General features: G+C 40.5%; 1 protein-coding gene across 3 annotated transcripts in view; it reads left to right on the top strand.

Annotated features, from left to right (window-relative positions):
* The window catches only part of LOC139686993 (uncharacterized), a 29,755-nt gene extending 20,589 nt beyond the window's left edge, over positions 1-9,166 (top strand). For all 3 annotated transcript variants that reach the window (XM_071584051.1, XM_071584052.1, XM_071584053.1), the window contains exons 8-9: positions 4,155-6,174; positions 8,577-9,166. In XM_071584051.1, coding sequence (XP_071440152.1) covers positions 4,155-6,174; positions 8,577-8,599 — 2,043 coding nt within the window. In that variant the 3' untranslated portion in view covers positions 8,600-9,166. The remainder of the gene's footprint in view (positions 1-4,154; positions 6,175-8,576) is intronic.
* The last annotated feature ends 15,187 nt before the right edge of the window (positions 9,167-24,353 follow it).

The raw sequence follows: 24,353 nt of genomic DNA on the forward strand, positions 1-24,353 counted from the left end.
ATTTAAATCGACAATGTTTGTAAGATTTCGTGGAATAAATCCACTTCTTGACAAAGTGGAACGTAGGCCCTTGGTATGGATCCCCCAGTTTAGGGACTCATCAATAGACATACCTAAATGCTTAGTGCTTTGTACCTTTCTAAGGGTTGGCCTTTTAGGAAGATGTCTGAGGCACTTTCCCTCTTTTTTTAAATTGAACATAATTTGTTTTTAGTACATTCACAGATAGTTTATTAGTGGTAAACCATTTTTCCAAGAGCAATAATGAGCCATCAAGCTAAGCTTGCAACAAGTTAGGTCCTTGTGGCTCATTGCCACAAGGATCTTACTGGAGTTGTATCATCTGCATACAGAACTATTTTGTTATTATCAATATATTTAGGCAAATCATTGATGTACATATAGTAGAAAAAATAATGGCCCAAGAATGGTTCCTTATGGTACCTTTGACACTTATTGTTTCTATGGGTGATAAGTGATTTATCATAATTTTGTTGACCCCAATAGCAGAAACCTCCACCATCTGTTCCTGTCCTTTAAATATGACTTAAGCCGTTTATGGGCAACTCCCCAGATCCCATAACATAGCATGGTCCACTGTATCAAATGCTAGTGAAAGATCCCTGATAACACCACAAGAGTATTCCTTCGAGTCTCTGGGAGTCATTATCTTTTTTAGAAAACTTACAAGAGCGTCAATTGGTACCTATTCCCTCATGGAATGCAAATCGTTCCATGCTTGATATTTTATTTTTTAAGATATATTTCATAAACCTGTTTCTCATCAAGGACTCAAAGATTTTAGAAAATTTTACTCAATAAGAACATGGGTCGGTAATTCTTAATATCATTCTCATACCCTTTTAAATGAATAAACTTTATCTTTGCTAATTTTAGACAGTCTGAAAACTCACCATTTGTGAAGTACTCATTTATTATAGATGTTAAGGGTTTGCTTATCGCCTTAGAGCAATTTTTTATGATCATAGTAGGGATATCATCAATTCGGACTATTGGTTTACTTTTAAGACTCATGATGCCTTTCAAGACCTCATCCTCTGTCGCGGCAAAGAGGACCATGGAAGGTGTTGCATGCTGGTGAAACCATGCATAAAATCTTTTATTATACTCTAATCTATTATTCATAGGCATATCACTTAGGTAATTAATTGCACACTCTGCTAAATGACCATATAGACTGATCCCAACTTAATTTTTTAATGTTAAAATTCCTCTCTTGTGTTCATTTCCCCCGGTTATGTTATTAACTACTTGCCATGACATTTTAGTGATATTCTCAGGTTGGCTGATGACTTTGTTATCATATCATGTCCTCGCATGAAGCAGAAAAGAATACTTTTTGAAACCCTTTTTTAGAGCTCCTGAAGTAGTTAACGAAGCCCGGATCATCCTGACCTTTTTCCAATGCACATGAAACCATAAATGCATTGCCGGCTGCACTCACCTAATCTGTCACCCAGCACTTAGTTTAATTACAGCACATCGCAGGAACTATTCTTTTAGGAAGATATTGTTCAAAGATGTTATTTACACTTCTTGTAAAATAAATTTACATTTCTTGCGCACACAAGAAGGGACCATTTGGTCTCACTTTCACCCAAATAAAGACCTCTATCTATATATCTATCATCTACACACTTTTAGTTAAACAAGGTATCCCATGACATCTAACACAATTGCTCATGGGAAGAATTTGCGCTATTGATTGGGTAATACCTTTGATATTTCTTACACACCACATCCTTTGAGTTTGAGTCAAGTTGTCAACCTTTGAGTGATAATTTTCCCATGGGAATTTTCATTTGAAGTGGAGATTAGTGACGACAAGGTCAATCCTTCTGGAAGAAGTTGTAGTCTCTCTGGTTATGGAGCTGATTCATGAAGTCCATCCGTACAGACTTTTCCGAACACTTCTCAAACTGCTCAAATTTTACAAAGAAATTGTCAACATCACCTCCAGGGGATCTGTATAAACACACAATTGTCACGTTTCCCATATTCTGCACGTTTGTTAACTCATTTGCTGCAATTTCTGTACACCTTTCTTTAGAAATCACTTTCTTAATAAAAATACCTAAATGAACACTCATTTCTGACAAAAATATTACATGCTTCCAGTTTTGTATTCTCTGCGACAAAGGAATTGGCCAATGTGTATCCAATAGAACTGAACAATTGGATTTCTTCGCTTTGACATCAGTGTTCACTTATGCAGAGAATCGAAATGTGATATTCATAATACTGAATTAGTTATCGGCACTGTTTTGGATACACTGCAAGATGGTGCGGTGGCTAATGTACTGGCTTCCCACCCAGAGGGCCCGGGTTCGAATCCAGGCATCGTCGAATTATTTTCAGTGGAATCTCAATCCCTACTTGAGGTGCTTTGTGGAGGGCACTTGGAGTGAGTATGCTGTGTGTGGGGTGAAATGTTAAGCTGCCGACCCCTTGGCGCCTTTCGTGAAGGTTAATGCCGACACCAGGTGTCTCTCCACCCTTAATCCTTTCCTTTCCATCCCTAATGGCGCAAATAACCTTAGCTGTCGGTCGCCTCCCCTAAATGCTACTACTACTGAATGTTTTCGTGTGAGATTGTGTATGTAATGAGCTTATAATCTTGTTTATTAATGCACCCTAGTCAAGCAGGAATCCAACCTGCGCCCTTCGTGTATGACCTATGACGGTTGGGGCCTGCCTCTGAGGCTGTAAGGACTCAGCAGAAATAGTTGACATAGACTCCATCTGATGAACTGAGTTCACCCTAATCATGAGAGATGACCCCGCTCCTCGGGTTGCTGATATGGTTTTTTTGTTTTCTTTCAAATATTGATGCATTCAATCTGGATACTGTAACTCCATTTGACCAGGATTCCTTTTTCTTTAATTCGTTAGTGATTGACAAGTCAGCAATGACTTGAAAAGAAGCTGAATTTGCAGAAATGAGTAATTGTGTGCGAATAAACTTTGAGTATCAATAATATGATAATGCTCTTCAGAATTAGAATTAATTCTATCGTATTCTGTGAATTTGCTGGATTGGACAATTAAATTTACATACCTCATAGGACTACTTTGTAAAATATGTACATTGCCCATCAGTTCGTTAGAAGATTCTCATGGCTATATTAGCATGCTTTTAAATCGTAAGATGTGTGAAAATGTTTCCCTTTCTATCGAAATACTTATTTGATGAAGACCTCAGAAAAATTAACCTGGTTGGATTTTTTATAGTTTCTGTGTGTTTTGCCTGTTCATCATTTGAGATTTGGAAACCATTTCAGGTCATATCAAATGAAACAATGTTCCCAGTTTTCAAGGTGTTTATGGAGCAGTTTCTGTCCCTTAACACACTGTCATGGGCGTCTGTAGGGTATTTCATCTTCCTTCTTTCTTTCGTGGAAGTGTGCATGACAAGTATTTTATTTTGAGTAGACCGCGTTATTTTTAACTGATAGTTCAAGGATGTTAGCTAAAGAAAATCTTTATTTTCTGTATTCAATAAGCAGGATATTGAAATGGAGAAAAGTTTTAACAAGATGACAACATTAGTTTCAGAACTTCTTGTAAAAATCTGGCTCAGAAGTGAGTTCCAAATGCAGCAATAAGTGTCCCTTATTCTCCTTTATCCTTTCAAGTCAGAGGAGATGTCATGGCTAACCAAGATGAAGGGATGATGATAGCAACATGGATGGCTCTAAAAATGTAAACGATAGCTTTCCCAATTGCATTATTCTATAAAGGTAAGGGAAGAAATTATGTCTGACTTTGGCCCAAGGCTGACAGAAAAGACTAAAATCACGTCTCTGTTAACATTCTTCGAAAAAAGTAAATGTTTATGTTATTGGTGATGTTGCAACCTACAATAGTTACAGGAGCAAAAAAATTTCAATAATGCTCGAGACATAGCAAATATCAAAAATAAATCATCTGAGCCACCTTTGTTATCTGATTTTATAGTTATGACCTTTTAGTAATTAGGTTCAAAACTCACTTGAGAGTAATGCCTTCAATGCAAAGTTTGAGAAACAAAAGTAATAGGTGCTATTATTTAAGTTAATGTGGGTAAAAATTCATTGTAAATTACTTGTTCGGGCATTCTGATTGAGAAATGCATTTATTTTCTCACATTTCAGGAAGTGAATCAGAAAGCCGTGCATTACCATCAGGAGAATCCAACTCATTCCGCAGCTGGCACGTACTGTGATCATTATGACACTCCACGCAAAGTGAAGGAGGCCCTCACTGGCGTGCATCCCAATAGTGTATCTGGCAGTGGTAATCCATCCGCAGCGAGTAATTATGATATTCCATTGCGTTTCCATCACGTACCTTGTTGTTGCACTGGCCATGCAACCAGCACCTCGGCTGCAGGCAGTCTGGCACAGGAGCCGAAAGAAGCTGAAGGCAGACGGGCGTCGAATGAGAAAGGCCTAACTCAGAAGCCTCATCACGTCATGTGTGCAGAGTCCCAATCTTCTTCCCCCTTAACATTGGATAATAATGAGCCACCTCCTGCCTTAGATGCCAAAGCAATTCATGGAAGCAAGTGCGCTGCTGTTGGAGTGTCCCTCTCTGACTTTTATAAGTATCCGTATGCCAATGAAGTACCTCAGTTAAGCTCCGTAGCATGCTGCCATGCAGACTCGAGCTGCTGCATGGAGAATTGGCCCGTACGTATGGGTAAAGCTGAAAATCGACAAAATGTGAAATTGGGTCTGGCTGCCCAGAAGAGTTCAAACTTGTACGAGAATCTCAATTTTGCCCAATCACTGGAGCATTATGAAAATGTTAAGGAAGTATTAGTTCGATCCGAGCTGGATGCTGACCATAGGCAGCCAGCGTGCCGAGTGACTCCAGACCATGGGGATCCTGGAGGAGGAAGCCACCAAAATGGAAATTATTATGCTGGTGAGAGTTCCAAGCATTCGTCCCGATTATTATATGAAAAGGATGGAGTAAAACTTTGTAAAAAATGTGGGCATAGCTTTTGGTGTCCATTGAGAGAGAATGAGTCGAGACCATGCACTGCTTCAGGTGAGATCTATTCAAACCTAAGTGCAATGGCTCAGAATCCACCTGGAACGTGCAGTGCAGACGTCGAGGGTGCCGGCCAATCCCCAAAGAAGTCTTTCTTTCTGGGAAGGATATCGGAAAAAGCGGCCAGCATCCCAAGCCTCCATAATTTTGGCCTGGAATTTGAGAATGGGTTGCTGCCTCACAAATCCAGGTACCACACGTGGCGGCACAGCTCTGCTCCGACTCTCACGAGGACCGAAGAGAACTTCTCGGCAATTTGGGATTTCCCTCATCGACAGCTGGGAGGAAGAGCCCAGAGGAACTTACTCACGGATGATCTCTACTCAATGGTCGGGTATTATCCGTGCACATGTCGGGACTTGATGGCGGGATGCACTCGGAGGGGTAAGGCTGGGAATTCCCAATCGGAAGGAAAGCTCACTCCACATCTGCAGTCAACCGGGCCGACTTCATTGAACTCATCGGTGGTGTCATCAACGACTGCGTCTGCTGTGTCCCTCCAGCTCCCACCGAGTGCCGGGATAGAATCATGTGCAGATAGCAGAAAATCTGTAGATGACGAGAACATTTTACCCACCAGTTCGGAGGAATTAATGGAACCTTCTGCCAGTTGCCGCCAGGCACCAGCAGAAGTGAACCGGGTTCATGTTCCAGCAAATAATATGGTGCACATTGTAAGGCGGTCATCTGCTAACCCTGGAAGGCCTGCAGGTGCCGGCAATGGTGCCAACAGAGATTCTTCGGGGTCCAATGACTCTGGTGTGTCGTCTACTGGGTCAGTGGGGGGTGTGGTAGCAGCTGGGCCAGCTGCCGTCCTTCCCAATCGACCGTCATCGCCATCACATTCACGGTGTCGGAGAACCCGTTTACTAACTCACCCCTCACCTTGGTGCTTCCATGCTTCTCTGCCACACCCAAAGTCAAACTGCAGCCTCAGGTCAACTTCAATGCATTCTAATCCCCATCTGGAGACACTGCGCTCCAGGTCGTGCTCTGATCCTCTTCGTCTTCTCTCTTGCACACCACCATCGACACCACCAAGTGGATTGGCTGTAATGGCAGCTTGCAGGAAGTCGTCAGATTCTGCCAGTTCTTTGAAACCGAAAAACCAAAAAGGCAAGTGGTACACTTCAATTAACTCTCTTGTTTACGCTGATCAAATACCAGGGGATATCCCTGGATGCACTAAATTACCATTTAATTGTTCATCATCAGGGTGCCGATGAGTTGAACCAACCAAGTTCAGTCTTAAATAAATTGCCCTCCCTTGTTTATTCAAATGCAATGAGACCACCATTCAGACTTCTATTGTGGTAAAAAATGTAGTTATTGATGTGCAAGTCGTTTAGTTAGTCCTTAGGAAAAAATAGAAAAAATAAGTTACTTGGATGGATTTTCATTTTTTTCCAACATAATCTCCTTTTAGCTCAATGTACTTTTCCCAGTTGTTCTCCTACTTTAACTTGGGTTTCGGAAGGTCCTCAAAGTAGGCATCTGTATTGGCAATGGCCTCCTTGTTTGACATGAATTGTTTTCTGTGGAGCTTGTTCCCAGTTTGGAAATTGAAAAATGTCATTGGGGGTCAAATCTGTCAAATGCGGTGGTTTTGTTATAATTCAAACTTTAATTCCATGATTTTTGCCATTGATACTGCACAGGTTTACAACTGTGCATTGCCTTCATGGAAGAGAATTTTTATCCTTGCTAAATGAGGATGTTTTTCCTTCATTTCTTTGCTCAACCGATGCAATAACGATGCGTATTATTCTTCATTTATCGTTTGTTTTTAACCTTTTTGCAAGTAGCCTATCCTAGTATTTCCTTGTGCATCCCATAAAACTGTGGCTATCACCTTGTCAGCCAATTTCACCATACCCGCCTTCTTTGTGGCTGGATCACCTTTAGCGACTCTTTTTTCTACATATTTCTAATTAAACAAAAGGGTGGGGCTGCAATTGACTATAGAAATGAAACCACTTGAAGGATATGGATGGTACCTTAACAGCAGCGTAGTGGGAGATAAGGCTTACTAAAAGCAAACCTCTTCCGGTACTACATATAAGCACCCTCTCTTGGATTTTTAAGGAGTTATTGAGTGATTACGCACTGAGACGTGCATTCAGCAGAAAATATTTTATGTGAAGTATAGAATTTTGTCCTCTTGGAAATTTTTGTGCTGTGAAGTACATCTTTTATTAGTAATTATATTGTTAACTAACATAGTTATGGAGCAACTGTTGATGTAATTGTTGACAGAATGTCCTTCTGTGGGAAGAGTCTTGGCTCTATTTTGCTCAATTGAAGGTCATTACTTGCATTGATCAGTGAATGAAATGGGTTGTGGTATCACATGGCCTTGCAGCTTAAGGAACACTTTTCAAATAGATTTGGTAATTTCTGTGAGACAGCATAAAATTCTCCATGAAAATTGATACTTAAAATTTTGATAACTTCTTAGCTTTGATGTTGAAGAGTACCTTGTGGCACATAACATTACAGCTTCTGAGACCATTATGAACAATCAAGGCATTTTCAAGATTTTACCAAAGTTATCAGTATGCCATAATGAATGGGGAAGGATTGTTTTAGAATAATTCAGTATCTTATATGGCCAATGCTGCAATTTGATACATTTAAACCCTGTTTACACTTCGAGAATGTGTAGTCATTACTTTCCCTGACATCATAATGATGCACTTATTGTGCTCCCCCCTTACCATCTACATAATTTCTGGTATTTTATAATCATTAATGAAACAGTATAACAGAAATAAGTCAAGATGAGCAAAGAAAGTACTTGAATATAAGTACGTAAGTCTGCAGGGGCATGAAACACTAGCATTAGGAGTGTAATGTCTTCTCTTAGAATTAATCAAATAGCTTCGTTACCATCAATTCAAGTATTTCATTTTTACTTACCAAGTATTTTTACCTTTTATATTACCTAATGTTGGGTAGCTGTGAAAAAGCAGGGTTTTATTTTCATCGTAGGACCTAACATTATCATATAGTAATTCCTTCATTTATATCTGGATAAATGTTTATGAATCATGTTCAGTGGACTCTGGTTAGCGTATTTATGAAGGGAAATGGAATCTTGAATGTACTAAACAGTCAAGCATGCGAACCAGGGGCCTTGAACTTCTGTGGCAATTTGCAATTAAAATGCCGGTAGCATAGCTCAGAATAGGTAATTTATAATGTGGTCACTTATTACTGCTCATTCTGTGGTTTGCTGGTGAAAAATTATGGTAAAACTGTCCTGTTTTCAATATTATGCAGAAATAAATAATATATAAACATATGTATACACACACGTTTATATACACATATACAAGTGTGTGTGTGTGTGTGTATATATATATATATATTATATATATGTATGTATGTATATATATATATATATATATATATATATATATATATATATATATATATATATATATATCTTTAGTGTTTTATTAGCCCTTTTCATTGCAGTATGTGGCATTAAAATAACTTTTTTTTCTAATTTTCAGATGGTGAATATTTTCATCAGTAAATTAATGCGGAAAAACCTCACTAAAGAAATTCAGTTCGCTGAATGGCTACTACTTGTCACTTTATTGACGCTATATGTATTAGCATTTTGTCTTCAGCCTATTGGCATTAGTCTCCTACTTTGGAAACAGAATTAATGAAGTCATTAAATGTGTGATTATTTTCAGTTCCTTCAGGTTTGCATTAAAAATATGAATGAAATGAATGTTAATGATTCTTAGAAAGTCAAACATATCAATTTTTGTGACAGATGTATCAATGAATTTAACCAATGTGATGTACCAGAAAAGTGAAAGAGTCTTTACTTCTGTGCATGTTATACATTCCCACTTTCAGTGTTTAGTTTGAGATGTGTGTGGTCATGTGAGGGTGTGTGAAGTGTGTAGGGTCAAGTTTGATATGCTCTTGATTTCAGGGTAAATTTCTAGTCAAATGTATGTGCCTGAGTAGTCTATTAGAAAGCTGGTATTTATTAGATAACTTAAGAATTTTTTACAGTATTGATATGCATTTTCTGTACTTGCAGCTCTTAACCCCATTTGTGACTAAATACATTTTTACTGTCTTTCTTGTGTGTGTTTCAGTGTGAAGTGCTTCCCTTCCTTAGCAATCTAATGGAGAGGAGGAATAATCGTGTATAGACAGTGTAAATTAGTGGGTTTCATTGATATAACTATATGCAGAGGTAGAAGTTGGTTACCAAAGCAGGGAATACTGAAATCCATGTAGGCTAATGACTAAGTATCGCAGTGCCCATCACCATACGTCAAGCCTACCTTTTTCTTCCCCATCGGAATTATCCACATTCCCTCGCCCAGCACATCCTCTGTCAAACTCCTTTGTGTGTGCCCATATATCCTGGATGCATGTCCGCAGTGAAAGCCATCAATTGACGTACATGTATATCATTTTATAATAGGGCTGTCCAATGCATGAGTTGGCGATACTTTAAAATGATCCTATTTATTGGATAAGGATCTGTGAAGCTTTTTAGAGCTTCAGAATCTATGTATGGAGATATATTTTTTCATGGAACCCTTTCTAATAGCTGATGAGCCAATAGAATGAAAAATGAGTTAATGTTAATCATTTAACGTTCTCAATGGGGAATGTCAAACTTTTCATTAATTGGTTTCATGTCTTATGGTGTGCTTACGTGATCAAAGTGAGCATTATACTGGACTCTGTGTTCCATTATGGGAATCACAACTTTAAACAAGCATTCACAGGTTGAACCATACTTGGAACTCAATGAACCTAAACAGAAGTTAGTGGGAAAAGTGAATAATGAGAACTTTGTAAGTTCCACTGGTTTTTATTTTAAAAACGGCCAGTTTTGTAGAGTACTCGACATCATCAGGTACGATATAAAAGACTATTTGACATTTATGTAAGTGGAGTGGAGGGGGGGTGGGAGAGAGGGAGGGTGGATATTGACCAAACAAGGAAGGGAATAGCGGTAGCCACAAACGGTTGAGTTGACTCTCCGTGGGGGGTTGATGGTAGTGCTAGGTCGGGGAGAGGTAGACGGGAGATGAGAGATAACGGGGTGTTGGGGACATCAAGGAGAAGGGAACGATTGTCATTAACCTGGAATCCACTTCCAACGTTTTTCCTCATCTCCAGTCGTCCCAAGACGTCCATTCTTCAGCTCTTGCTATCATTATGGAGGGCTTGGGGGGTAAAATGGCTCGTGTGTTCTTCTTCCCACGAGTGTTCAGCTAGCTAGCTGCCTTTCATTCAATGAAAAATAGACTGATTAATGTCCCCCTCTCAGTGAACTATTTCAATCGGGAGCTTAAGACCATCAAATTCATTGCTTTCGGCAACGGCTACAAACCTCTACTCATAGAGAGGGTTTTACACAAAAAGCACACTTCATACGCACGTTCGCTTATTAATAATGGGGATGGAGATGGGAGGAAAAGAGAAAACAAAATGGTGTGAACTGGCATTGTTAGGGAAGATTTCCCATAGAGCGGCCAGTGTGTTTCCAAAGGGTAAGTGTCGAGTGGTGTTTACAAATTAAAATGTAAAGACTGCAACACAATTCATGAAGGGCACATGGGGAGATCATTCAAGGTTAGAAGTGAAGAACACAAATGGTGTTTCCACGTGACAAATATTTCACAATCCTTCTTTGCCACACTCTTTTCGATCCCACTTCCCCCCCCCCCTTCCGTGCTTGGTCTCTATCCTCCCCCCTCCCCTTGTCCCAAGTAGTTCTCCCACCCCCCTCCACACCACGCCATGCCTCCCATCCACCCAAAACCCCTCCTTCTCCAAGCATGAATGCTTAAAGGTCAAAAAGTCCTGTCTATTCTACCTTATGACATAATCGGGTGTTTTTAAAGTAAAAATCAGTGGAATTTAAGAAGTTATTATTATTCTTTTTTCATCATGAAGTTCCTTAGAGTTTAGCCAAAAACAATGGAATTCATAACTTTGTGGGACATAAGCATGGCAATATGAGATGAAATTTTGTTGCAGTTATGTTTAGTTTTTAAGCATGAATAGATATTTCATTATATTTTATATTATCCCCTGAAAATATATTTATTTTGACCCTCATGATTAATAGTATGGGTATGATGAACTTGTTGGTCATCTTGTAAGCATTATACGAACTCAAGGTAGATGTGTGAGCTTTTTTACTTTTATAAAATATATGGTAATGTAGTGTGCTGGATATTCTCCAACTTTTTAGTTCTCCATGCTTGCTATCCAGGCATACCTGCCTGCATTGGTTTCAATTAAAGTATGAAACTATAAGGATGGAGAGGGAAATGTAGTGAAATTTCAATGCAGTGAAACCTAGCTGTCAGTACACTATCAAAACCACAAATATGAAATAGAAATGTGTTATGAGTGCGTTATTTACTTAAACCCTCTGAAAGGTGGAAAATGTGAGATGCAACTGGAAAGCATTCTCCACATCTAGGCTCTCTTAGATGCATAACAATATGTAGTAAAATTTCAAGACAGAATTTCTTGAAAAAGTTGCTTCCTCTGGGTTGAAGATATTTTTAGCATTTGAACACCACCTGAGGACTAAAAACCCAATTATTTGAAATTACTTTTCAATCTGGGTGTGAAATTTAGAATAAAATGGATTGCCATTAACTTATTTTTATTTAACATTTTTATGTAATTAATTGCCTTTAAAATATTTTTGTCCTTTTAATTAAACCTGTCGAATATGGAAAATGTACTGTTTCCAGCTTACATATAGTTTTACTGTATTCTAAAGTAAATTTCCCAATATTCTGTAATTCTTATAATTTTATAATCATTACAAGATGGGAAATGGCATAATTTCTAATTAAGTTTGATGATTTCCAAAAATAATTACATTAAACCAATATTTATAAATTGAGAGCCGTTATTATGTCATCTCATACCCATGCCCCTGTCTACTCAATCAAGTAATATTTGGTACTAATGGCAGAGCCAGAGAATTTCTGGGAATCAATGTGAGAGGGAGAGGGGAAGGATGCATGATGTCCTTTATGTAGTATGGAAAATTATCAGCAAATGCATGAAAGCAGGGGGAGTAGTGCATTAGGACAAAGAGCACGGAAGAGAATAGAAATGAAAGGGTCGGAAAGAGAGAAAAAGTCCATGAATGTTGGTATCATTATGAAGGGACAGTTTGACACTCAGTATTTGTACTCAAGCATTAGAAAAGGTGCGATTCATGGTAGTGCAATAAATATGAAAGGAAAAAGGTAATTGCAAGGAACTTAGGTGAAAAAATATACCTTGATCGGGCATATATGAATCTAGAAATCATTTTCTTTCTTATGTGCAAAGGAAAAGCTGTTCACCTTTCATATACAATGGAGTGGCATGAGTTGAAGAATTCCTACGTTTTTACTGTCACAATCCATCAATATTGGCAATTTTGTTTCCAAATTGTTTCCTTGAATAAAGTAATTTTAACTAGTTTCCTCGTAAGTTTGTTTTAACATGCAGCCATTGTAATTCATGAACCAGTCAAATGTGTGACAGTCAGTCTGGAGTGGAATGAGCTAACTATGTGATATATTATTGGACATAATGGAGAACCATACTGAAATAGTATTGTCTGGATGAAGGTATCATTATTGGCAGATTTAGGTTTCAAGTGCTCTGAGGTATTACAAATTTTTTACTCCATCTATATCGAAGCTGTGCAACATTTGAGCCTATATTTTGTTTTATACTAAAAGAAATGCGTACACAATATTATATTTGTATTTTTTTTGTAAGGTAATTCATTATAAATTGTAATTCCTAAGTGTTATCATGTTTATGAGAAGACTAATATATATATATATATATATATATATATATATATATATATATATATATATATATATATATATATACTACCTTGATCAAAAATTTCCCGGAATTTATTCAGAAAATTAAAAATACAAGTTTATTCATCTAAATCTATATTGTCCCCTTCAAAGTAATCCCCATCGACTGCAACACACTTATGCCAGCGCTTGATCCAATCCTCGAAACATTTTTTATATTCGGTTTTCGGTATGTCCATCAGTGCTTCCTGCGATTTTTCCATTACTTCCTCTCGGCTGCTAAAACGCGTTCCCCGTAATGGTTTTTTAACTCGATTGAACAGAAAGAAGTCACAGGGAGCCAAATCAGGTGAATTCGGTGGCTGTTGGATGGTATTTGTTGCATTTTTCGTCAAAAAATTACGAATAATGATAGCACTGTGCGACGGTGCGTTATCATGGTGCAAAATCCACGAGTTTTCTGCCCACATTTCTGGTCTCTTTCGGCGAATTGCTTCACGCAAACGTCTCATAACGCCCAAATAATACTCTTTGTTTACTGTCTGGCCTTCTGGCAAAAATTCATGATGCACTACACCGTTGTAATCCATGAAAACCGTCAGCATTGCCTTCTTTTTTGACTGAAAACGACGTGGTTTTTTTGGTCTCGGCTCATTTAGTGAACGCCATTCACTTGCCTGATGTCTGGATTGCGTGTCGTACTCATAAACCCACGTCTCGTCTCCAGTAATGATCCTTTTGATGAATGTGGGATCGGATTCAGCCTCGCAAATCATGTCTTTTGCGACGTCAACACGGTCTCTTTTTTGCATGAAATTGAGGTCTTTTGGCACCAACTTTGCTGCTACACGACGGAAACCCAAATCATTAACCACAATGTCTTGGGCGGATCCATAGGCAATGTTCAAGTCCTCCGCTATTTCTCTGATGGTTAATTTGCGGTTATTGATCAACATTTCTTTTACTTTATCAATATTTTCACCGACTTTCGATGTCGATGGTCTGCCACTGCGTTCATCATCTTCGATTGACTCACGACCACTTCTGAACCGCTCGTGCCACTGGTAAACGACCGTTTTTTTTAGAGAATCGTTGCCGAAACACTTTTCCAACATTTCCAACGTCCGTGCGCCACTAAATCCGTTTTTTACGCAAAATTTAATACAAGTTCGTTGTTGCAAATTAAAATCCATTTCTGAAATTGTAAAAAATCGCCAACACACACAGAGATAGATGTACTCTTGGCTACGTAACTTTTGCAAATGTCAAGTTATGACACTAAGATTTAAAGGGAATATCAACAACAGATGTACCCATTTAACAAAAAAAACAGAACTCAAATCGGAACGATGGGAGCGCCACACGGTGGTTATTCCGGGAACTTTTTGATCAAGGTAGTATATATATATATATATATATATATATATATATAATTATTATTATAGGGTACACTACCAGTTAAGGACAGTTTTTAGATGGACATAAGTACCAAATAAATATTTTGTGACTCCTAACAAAACAAAATACAGTAACCTACTCTACATCAGGTCCCTCTTCCTCTCCGAGTACTTCCTTCCTCCCTTCATCTCATCCAACATCCTTATTCTGTTCCTGCCCTTCCTCGTTTGCTTAACATTCTCCCCCTATTACGAGGGTCATCCGGAAAGTAGTACCCGTTCGTGCCGCATGAAGTGCTGACGACGCGAGTAGCCGCTGGACGAGGTCAGATAGCTTCAGTGGCTTGTCTGCCTTCTCTGAGCCAAGTTGCGTGACGCTAGCATTGCCTGTGTTGTTTCTGTGATTGTTTACAATGTTTAAAAAAATTGAGAACGCCGCCAGTTGTGAAGTGAGGGCAGTGATTAAATTCCTCAATGCAAGAAACGTTCGCCCATGTGATATTCATCGCCAATTAAAGGAGGTGTATGGAGACAATGTAATGGACGAGTCGTCTGTTCGGCGGTGGTGTCGCAACTTCAACATGGGGAGGGGGAACACACACGACGATGAGCGTTCGGGGAGACCGTCTGTCATTACAGACCAACTGGTGAGCTCAGTTGACGAATTCGTGAGGAACGATCGGCGCGTCACAATTGATGACATCTGTGAGCATTTTCCCAATGTTTCTCGAACAATTGTTCATGAAATTGTTAAACACCATCTGCATTATGCAAAAATTTGTGCAAGATGGGTCCCTCGCGTATCTCAATGAGCTGGCGGCGAAGGACTATGCAGCAGGAATACAGAAACTTGTCACACGTTATGACAAATGCCTTAATTTGCTTGGAGATTATGTTGAGAAGTAGTTTAAAGTATCCTCTTTCAAATAAAATTTTTTATGTTTGTTAATATTTACTTTTGTGTCTTTATTTCACGAACGGGTACTACTTTCCGGATGACCCTCGTACAATCTTCAAAATTCCAGTGCCGATCAATTTGCCCCTCATCCATTTTTCCCGCCTCCATAGGATTTCTCCCAACAAACCCCTCTGTTAGCCCACCGCACCAAGTACTTCCTCATTTCTTTTCCTTTCATTCCATTTCACCTTCTCCATTCTTCTCCAAACCCACATTTCAAAAGCCTCCAATCTACGTCTTTCCTCCTGCTTCAATGGCCACGTTTCCACACCGTACATAGCTACGCTCCATATCAAAGTTTTTACGAGTCTTTTCTTAATATCCTTACTTAACGTCCCCGTCATCAACTATCTCCTCCTAGTGAAAGCCTCTTTGCCTAGCGCAATTCTTCTCCTTACGTCCCTACTACTTTGACCGTGTTGGTCCAAAATACTTCCGAGATAAGTAAACTGTTCTACCTGCTCTAGTTTTTGCCCTCCTATTTTAATGTTTAGCTTAGCCTTTTTCTTCCTAGAAAATCGCATAACCTTTGTTTTATTAATATTGATTCTAATCCCATATTTGTCACCTTGAATTTACAATTCACTCAGCAATGCTGGCAACCCCTTCGCTGATTGACAAACTAAAGCTTGGTCATCAGCAAACCTAAATGATTTTACAAATTCCCCTCTGACTTTCATTTCTACCTCCAGTTCTTCCCATAATGCCTCTTTAATCATCTGCTCTACCCACACACACGTTGAACAGCAATGGTGATAATGGGCAACCCTGCCTTACACCTCTTCCTAACACTGCACATCCAGACACCTGTTCCCCATTCGCACCTTAGCTGTCTGAGACATGTACAGGTTGCGGATTAACCTCCTGTCCCTCCAATCTATTCCTATTTTCTTCAATATACTCATTAGTTTTCCCCAATTCACTTTATCAAAAGCTTTTTCGAAATCTACGAAACAGGGAAATACCTCCTGGTTGTGTTCTATTCCTCTATTCCTCTTGATTAATAATCTCATTACTGCAATGGCATCACGTGTACCTCTGCCCTTCCTAAACCCAAACTGATCATCCCCTAAGTAATCATTTGCCCTACTCTCTATCCTTTTGTTGATGATTCTGAGAACCACTTTAGCTGCGTGGGATATCAAACTTATTGTTCTGTAGTCCTCACATGATGTAGCCTTTACCTCTTTTGGAATAGGAACTGACACTGATCTCACAAAGTCTTCCAGCCAGATTCCTTCCTCATGGATACTACGAATCAGTCCATATAGTCTTCCTCCCACATTTTCCTAAACATTTCAGTAGTTCCACAGGAATGTTATCCACTCCCAAGGCCTTATTTAGTTTATCTCCCTTAATGCCCTTTCTATCTCATCATCGAGTATGCCTGGACCTTAGCTATCTTCCTCTAAGTCATGTTCCTTTTCTATGTCTAACTTTGTTGGTCTAAGTTCTTTACTATACAGTTCTTCTATATATTCCTTCCATCTCTTTTGGATCTTTCCTGTGCCAGCTAGTATCTTACCCGCATTATCTCTAACTGTTAACATAGATCTTCCCTGCTTACTTCCCGATAGTGATTTAACCTCGCTCTATAGCGCACAATTTCACCCTTCCTCTGCAAACTTTCCATATCCTCTCACTGGGTTTTCCACCATGCTTTGTTTGCTTTATTTGTTGCCCAGCTCAGCATTTTGCCTAACTCCGTGTTCACATTTTCTTCTCTCATCCATTTTTGTAATCATCTCCTCTGTGATCCACAGTTTCCTTGTCCTTTTTCTGTTAATGGTTCCTATAGTGGCTTTTGATATCCCTTTGGTGACACATTCCCATTTATCTTCGATAGTACTTAGCTCTTTTCCATCCTCCATGGTTTTCTCTACAGCTTGCTGGTATTGCTTCCTTGTTAATCCATTTAATGCTTCTATATTCCATTTCCTAACCTGCTGCCCCTGCCTTATCTTTTTGAAACTGACACTGCAATTCAAAACAGCTAAATTGTGGTCAGAGTCCGCATCCGCTCCCGGGAAGCTTAGCGAATTTATCACATTATTCCTAAACCTGTCTAACCAGAATATAATCTAGCTGATACCTTTTCGAGTCACCTGGCATTTTCCTTGTATACCTGCGTCTTTTGTGGTGTCTAAACCATGTGTTGGTGATGACTAACCCCTGTCTCTTGTAGAACTCAATTGCTTTCTCCCCACAGGCATTCCTTATGCTTAACTGTAGTCCCCCACCTCATCACCATCTCTTCCCTCGCCTAATGTTGCATTCCAATCACCAATTACTGTCAAATATTTCCCTGCAGGAGCACTCGCGATTATATCCTCTAACTGATCGTATATCCTATCGACCTCTTCCTACTTATAGTTGCTTGGTGGCATATATACCTGAACAATGACCAAGTTCGTTGGTTCTGCTTTTATCTCTCCCAGTAATATTCTATCTGTTGCTTGTTCTTTGTCCCTGCTATCCTGCCATCTCACCTCGCATAGACCTAAAATATCTATTTTTCCATCTATCGCTTAACATTCTTTAATTTTCCTGTCCTCAACGTTGTCCCAACATTCCCGGTTCCTATTCTAACTAAATTGGTCTTCTTCTCCTGCTGCTGCCGGTGTTCCCTTTATATAAAGAAAAACAAAGTAATCAACCGGAAGGTCGGTTTGGTAGGTGATGGTAGAGTCCACCCAGTACTAAGCCTGATGGCATGTTAAATTCACACATCAGGGTAGGGGGGCCAGTTTCTTTCCCTGTACCGGTTTTGGTTTCTCAGGAAGATCTGAAACCCCAAAAATCACCTAGCTTGGGTGGAGCTGCAGGTGTCCAGAGACTTGCCCGCGAATTAGACCCGGAACCCTCCGGTCAGTAGTCTAACACTCTATCCCTGGACCACCCACATACACACACATATATATGTATATATATATATATATATGTATTTATATGTGTGTATATATATATATATATATATATATAGTACAATACACAGTAACACATAATATAGAAACACAAAAAAAGAGAACACTCACACGTATTTTCTTGATATTTCGACAGAAACAATCCGTCTTCCTCTGAAGATGTAGAAGTAATGACTGCTGGAATTGTTGAGGTGAGGGGTGCGAGAGAAAGGGAAGGGGGCCAGGGGAAGGGGAGAACGGGAGGCGAAGGAGGGGTGAAAGGAATGGTTGGGGAGAGGAAAGGGAGAGGGAAGGGGTGGAAGTAACAGTTTTAGGCCACTCCCATCAGTGAACGACATTGAGGCCCGGATGCTGATAGGCCATACAGATGTAAATGAAAGCCAATTCAAGGGTTTTTAATTCTATAGGGTTATCGGATGTGGGAAGGGACGCTAGGACGGAAACATTGTAACACTGGTTGAAGGGGGTATTGTGATGGGAAGCATGTTTAGGGATGGGGAGACCCGCGGACGGGGAGGAGGGATTGCACGAGGCGCGGTGGTTGTTAATCCTAATGTTAAGTGGTGTGGAACATTGGCCTATGTAAAAGGACGGGCAGAGTTTACAGGTAAGAAGATAAACAACATTCTTGGAAGTGCAAGAGGAATAGGGGAAGGGCGGGAGAGAGTTGAATGGTGGGATGGAGTGGGGTGGAGTGGTGAAAATAGGGCAGGTTTTGCATCTTGCTCGATGACATGGAGTGGGTATGGCTCTGGGTGTGTGAGGGGATTTTGAGAGTGGCCTGGTGGATTTGAGGATATCTGCTAGGTTGGCGGGACGTTTGAAGGTGACAGAGGGGCAATTGGGGAGAAGGTTGGAGGAAGTGTTGTGATTTTTGAGGATGGGGAATAGGTCTTTGAGGATGACTTTGAGAGACTGAATGCCTGGGAAGTAGGTCGTACAGATTGAGAGAGGCTGGGAGTCTGTGGTAGACGCAGGCTTGGGGGTGTAGGAATGTTTAAGTATTTTTTTATGGAGGAGAGAATCAGGGTATCCTCGTTGGAGGAGGGAGTGGTGAAGGTTGTTAAGGTATTTGTTAAGGGATTCGGGATGGTTGCAAATGCGGTGACCGCGGATAGAAAGAGAGTAAGGGAGGGAGCGCTTGGTATGGGAGGGGTGACAACTGCTGTAATGAAGGTATTGCTGCTTATTAGTAGGTTTGGTGTGAACAGAGGTAAGGAATTTGTTGTTGCTGAGGGAAATATTAACATCGAGGAAGGTAATCTGAGAGGATGAAATGGTCGAGGTGAAAGACAAAGATGAGGAATCATTGAGTTTGGAGATGAAGGAATTGAGGGAATCTATGCCGTGTGGCCATAGTAGAAAGATGTCGTCAATGTATCGGAGCCACAGGAGAGGTTGCAGAGGATAGTTGGAAAGGAAATTCTCTTCCAGGACACCGAGGTGGAGGTTTGCATATGAAGGGCTGAATCTGCTACCCATGGCACAGCCCTTTATTTGGAGGTAATGGTTATTGTTGAAAGAAAAGGAGTTGCGGGTGAGAATGAAGTTGGAAAGATCAATGAGAAAATCGGTACTGGGGATTTGAGGGGTAGGGCGTTTGGAGAGGAAGTAACGTAGGGAAGAAAGGCCTTCTTGGTGAGGAATGGATGTGTATAAGGAGGTGACATCGATTGTAGCCATAGTAATTTGGGTGTCAGGAGGGAGTGAAGTTGAGTGGAGCAATCTGAGGAAGTGGTAGGTATCTTTGATAAAGGAGGGTAGGGAGTGAACTAAAGGTTGGAGATAGTGGTCCACGAAGGCGGAAATTCTTTCGGTCGGAGAGCTACGCGAGGAGACTATAGGGCGGCCTGGGTTGTTGGGTTTGTGGATCTTAGGAAGGATGTAGAAGTGAGGGGTGTGAGGTTGGGAAGGGGAAAGGAGGGAGATGTCCCTGGGGGAAAGATTCTCCTTAGGGCCATTGTCTCGGAGGAAAGCGATTATTTCTTTTTGGAATGCGGGGTTAGGGTCAGCAGGAATATGTTGATAGGAGGAAGTGTCGGAGAGTAATCTGTTGCATTCTTGAAGGTAGTCTATAGTGTTTAGGATTACAACTGTCGAACCCTTGTCGGCAGAAGTGATGACTAGGTTGGGGTTGCGTGTGAGTTTTTTTAACTCAGCTAATTCGGCCGGGGAGAGATTAGTTTTCGGATTTAGAGATTTAAGGAAAGAAGGACTAGATGTTTTGGACAGGAGAAGATTGATAAAGATTTCGACCGGGTGATTTGGAGGGAGCGGTGGAGGCTCAAGGTGGGAAGGCGGCCGGAACTTGGTGAGAGCGCTGTGTGTGTGTGCGGGGGATTGAGTGGCGGGTTGCATCGCCCAGAAATGTCGCCATCTAAGATTTCTGGCAAAATTGATGACGTCTGCGAGGATGGTCACGTGATTAACCTTGGGGGTGGGGGAAAAAGAGAGGCCTTTTCCCAGAAGAGAGGTTTGGTGCTCATTCAGCGTTGTGCTAGAGAGGTTCAGCACGTGTTCGGCAGTATCTTTTGCTTGGTCAGCCGGCGGGGAAGGGACGGATTGAGAAGGGTTTTGTTGGTGGCAACGGCTCGGTGGAATTCCTGGTGTTGGTAGGGAAGGTGGGGGTAGGTGGAAAATAGTCGCTAAATCCGGTTTCTGTCGGTAAAGGGGTGGGGGAGGAGGGCTAGGTTTGACAAGTTGGAGAGGTAAGGCAAGGCCTTGGCGGAAGTAAGAAGTGCAAAGATTGGACAATTTGTTTAAGGCTTTTCTGCGTCGGAACTCAAGGGAGCGGAGAGCCGATTTGAGGATTCGGTTTACATTCGGGAGGAGATGTGGGGAAGTGAGAGAAAGAATGTTGGCGGGCCAAGTACGCCTCCTTGTGGGACTCCCAATGTTACCCTTGTTTTTTCAGAATACATTTCTCCTAATTTGACCCTTTGTGTTCGACCTTCCATGAAATTTTTGACCCAAGAGATTACTCTTCTATCTGTGTGTAGTGGCAATTAGCCCATCTTAAGCATTAAGCGATCGTGGTCAACTTTGTCAAAGGCTTTTGACAGGTCGACTATTATAGCATCCACTTCTATTCCCGCATCCATAGAGTCGAACATTTCTTGGCAGAACCCTAATAGCTGAGTTTTGCAAGAGTGCCCTTTTCTAAAGCCGTATTGGCGACTATACAACCAATTCTCACTCTCCCACAAATCCCAGAGATAATCAGCCATTATCTTTTCTAATAGCTTGCATACAACTGATGTCAAGCTTACCGGTCTATAATTATCAACTAGTGCCTTATCTCGTCCTTTGAAAATTGGCGTAACATGTGCCTCCTTCCAAGCATTTGGCAGGGCACTATTGTTTAAGGTAACATTGAATAAATGATTTATATAATTTGAAACTACACTACCGCCCAATTTAAGCAAGTCAATTGAGATACCATCTGGCCCTTTTGATTTATTTGCCCTCATTTTCATATTTTTTTATAAATTTCTGTGCTCGTCGTTTTAATACTTTTGGTATTTAATATTTTTTGGCTCCTTTTTGACTCAGAGATGTATCTACGGAATCCTTTTTATTTACCATAACCTTAAAAACACTTGCGTTTCAAGTATTAAATGCATTAGCCTTTTCCTTATCGTCAACGAATAGTGTTCCATCCTCTTTTTTTAAAGCTGTTATGTTTTCCCTGTTTGACTTTCCTCTCCCGGAGGTACTTGTAAAATTTATTTCCATTATCTATCCCGATTATTTTCTGTAGAAAACTTTCTTTGGCTATTTTCTTTTCTCTATTCAATTCACAAACTAATTTTTTGTAAATTATGAGCCATTCCGAGCTCTCGTTCCGTTTTTTGTGAATCACTCTCAGTTTTTTCTTCAAAGATCTGATTTTGCGGTTGTAGAACTCTGGGTCAGTATTTTCTTTAAGAATTTTTTTTGGAACAAATTTATTTAATCCCTCTTCCATTGTCCCATTAAATGTTTTCCAAATTTCTTCTACATCCTGCACACCACTTACCCATTCTGAATACTTTTCCCTTAAAAAGGTCTGTAACCCTTCCCTATCACCACGTTTATATTGCCAAACTGTCTTTTTGTTTACTAGCCCCTTATACTGAGCCCTCTCCCAGTTGAGATACATACGCACAGCTGAATGGTCACTTATTCCCGGAAGGACCTCGACTCCCCCTACCCACTTTTTCGGTCTCAGAAGTATGATGTCGAGGATGTTTCCCCCGTGCGTGGGTTTTTCCACCGTGCGTGGGTTTTTCCACCAACTGTACAAAACCCTCCTCGTTTATAAGACGACTAACGATTTCTTGGGCCTTCCCACCCCCCACCGTGACCTCGTCTGCCGACCATTGAATACCTGGAAGGTTAGTCCCCTGCTATGAGGGTGTGATCCTCAGGGTTAGCCAAGCATATGTCTGCTAATACCTCGACTGCGTATATCCCTTCGTTGGGGCTTCTGTACATAGCAACTATTTTTCAAGTTTTCTCTCCATTCCTACTTTTAACATGAACACACATCATCTCACAATCATTTCATTCCCATTCCAATGTACTTATTAGGTTTTTATCTGCACATATGAATATCTCCCCCCTCCATGACCATCCCTATCCCTACACGAAACACATCCCTTACCCGACACATCCATTCTCATGAAAATTCTGGGACACAGAAAATCTCACTATTTGGGTTTAGCTGAATGTACTCAAAGGCCTCACCCGGATTTGAAGTTCGGACCGGGATCAGAGGCTGAATGCTCTACCCACTAGTGTTTGTATACGGGGCCACTACCACTTTCCTTGGGTACGAGAAACACCTACCCATCCTATTTTTTTTGTGGATGTATGATTTTGTGGTTATTGCTTGCAGTTCTTCTTTTCTTTTCTAAATTACGGGTGGTGTCCTAACACCCCCTGCCACACGCCCTTGTGGCGGCTTGCGGGGTATTAAGTAGATGTAGATGTAGATCCCTTCTGTAAACTGCCAAATTTTGAGGAAAAATCTCATTTGACATAATGTGCTCACTTAGCCACGACTCCGTGCCTATCACAATATCCGGATTAAATGCATCAACTAACGTCTCGAAATGGCTGGCTTTATTTTGAATACTTCGGCAGTGAACCTGCAAAACTATTAAGCCCTTACCTTCCTTTCCTTTGGTATTGCGAGGTCCACCTCTTGTGCCCATTACAGGTTTCCCTGCTCACTGAGCTTTAGTACGACATTTTTAAACAGATTGGACATAAACAGGGATCCCCCTTCCTCCATTGCGGCCCAAGTGTCTGTCACCGACCCAACAATTCGGGTCCACAAATGTCAGACTTTGTTGCACACAAACCCCTCTCTATTCCTTCGTTTATGGTGTCAATTCTCTTCCAATGTATGTCCCTTCTACGAAGCATTCCACTAATGACAATTTGAGCACTTTTGAACTTATTTTTGGTCGAGGTCGCCAAATCCCAAATAAAACCAATTAGATGGTGTTCTGACTTAGCACTTTTTATGTCATTTGTCCCTACGTGAATTATGACAACACTTTCATCACCTTCACTAGCCATATTAGCTATTTTATTGTCCAATTGTTCCACTCTTATCCCCGGAAAACACTGAACACCTTCATTGATACTTTCGCCACAATCTCTGATGGAACGTATTATGGAATCACCAAATATTTTCACTTTGGGTGACCCTGGATCACCAAGAGACACTCATCGCTTCCTTCGCCTACCGTTGCATTCCAATCCCCCATCACATCATACCCCTGCTGCCGGGCACGGCACATGGCCGATTGGGCCGAGCCCCGTAGTTGCCAGGACTCAAAATCTCTGTTTTGTCCATCATTTTATGATGAAGTGTGTTAAAAATAATGTTTATGTTCAATCAATTTGCTAAAAATTTATAAAATGTCATTTTCTGCTGATCGTATTAGACAATAAGATCAGCTCTTACCTGAAATATATCAGAGTAACTAAAATGCCTGTGATTTTTGATGTGACATTGAAGAAATACTGATTTTTTTGTCAGCTTTAGCCAGTCCTATGCACACATGTGCTTCTTCCCATCCCATGAAAATATTCAGTATCTGCAGTAGCAGCACAGCTCCTGTTCCCATTAATGGGTTAAGATACAGATAAAATATGTGTTCTACTATCTATGGGTCGC

Source organism: Hetaerina americana, unplaced genomic scaffold, assembly GCF_022747635.1.
Source record: "Hetaerina americana unplaced genomic scaffold, ioHetAmer1.1.p SCAF_16, whole genome shotgun sequence".
In the NCBI taxonomy this organism is placed as follows: Eukaryota; Metazoa; Arthropoda; class Insecta; order Odonata; family Calopterygidae; genus Hetaerina; species Hetaerina americana.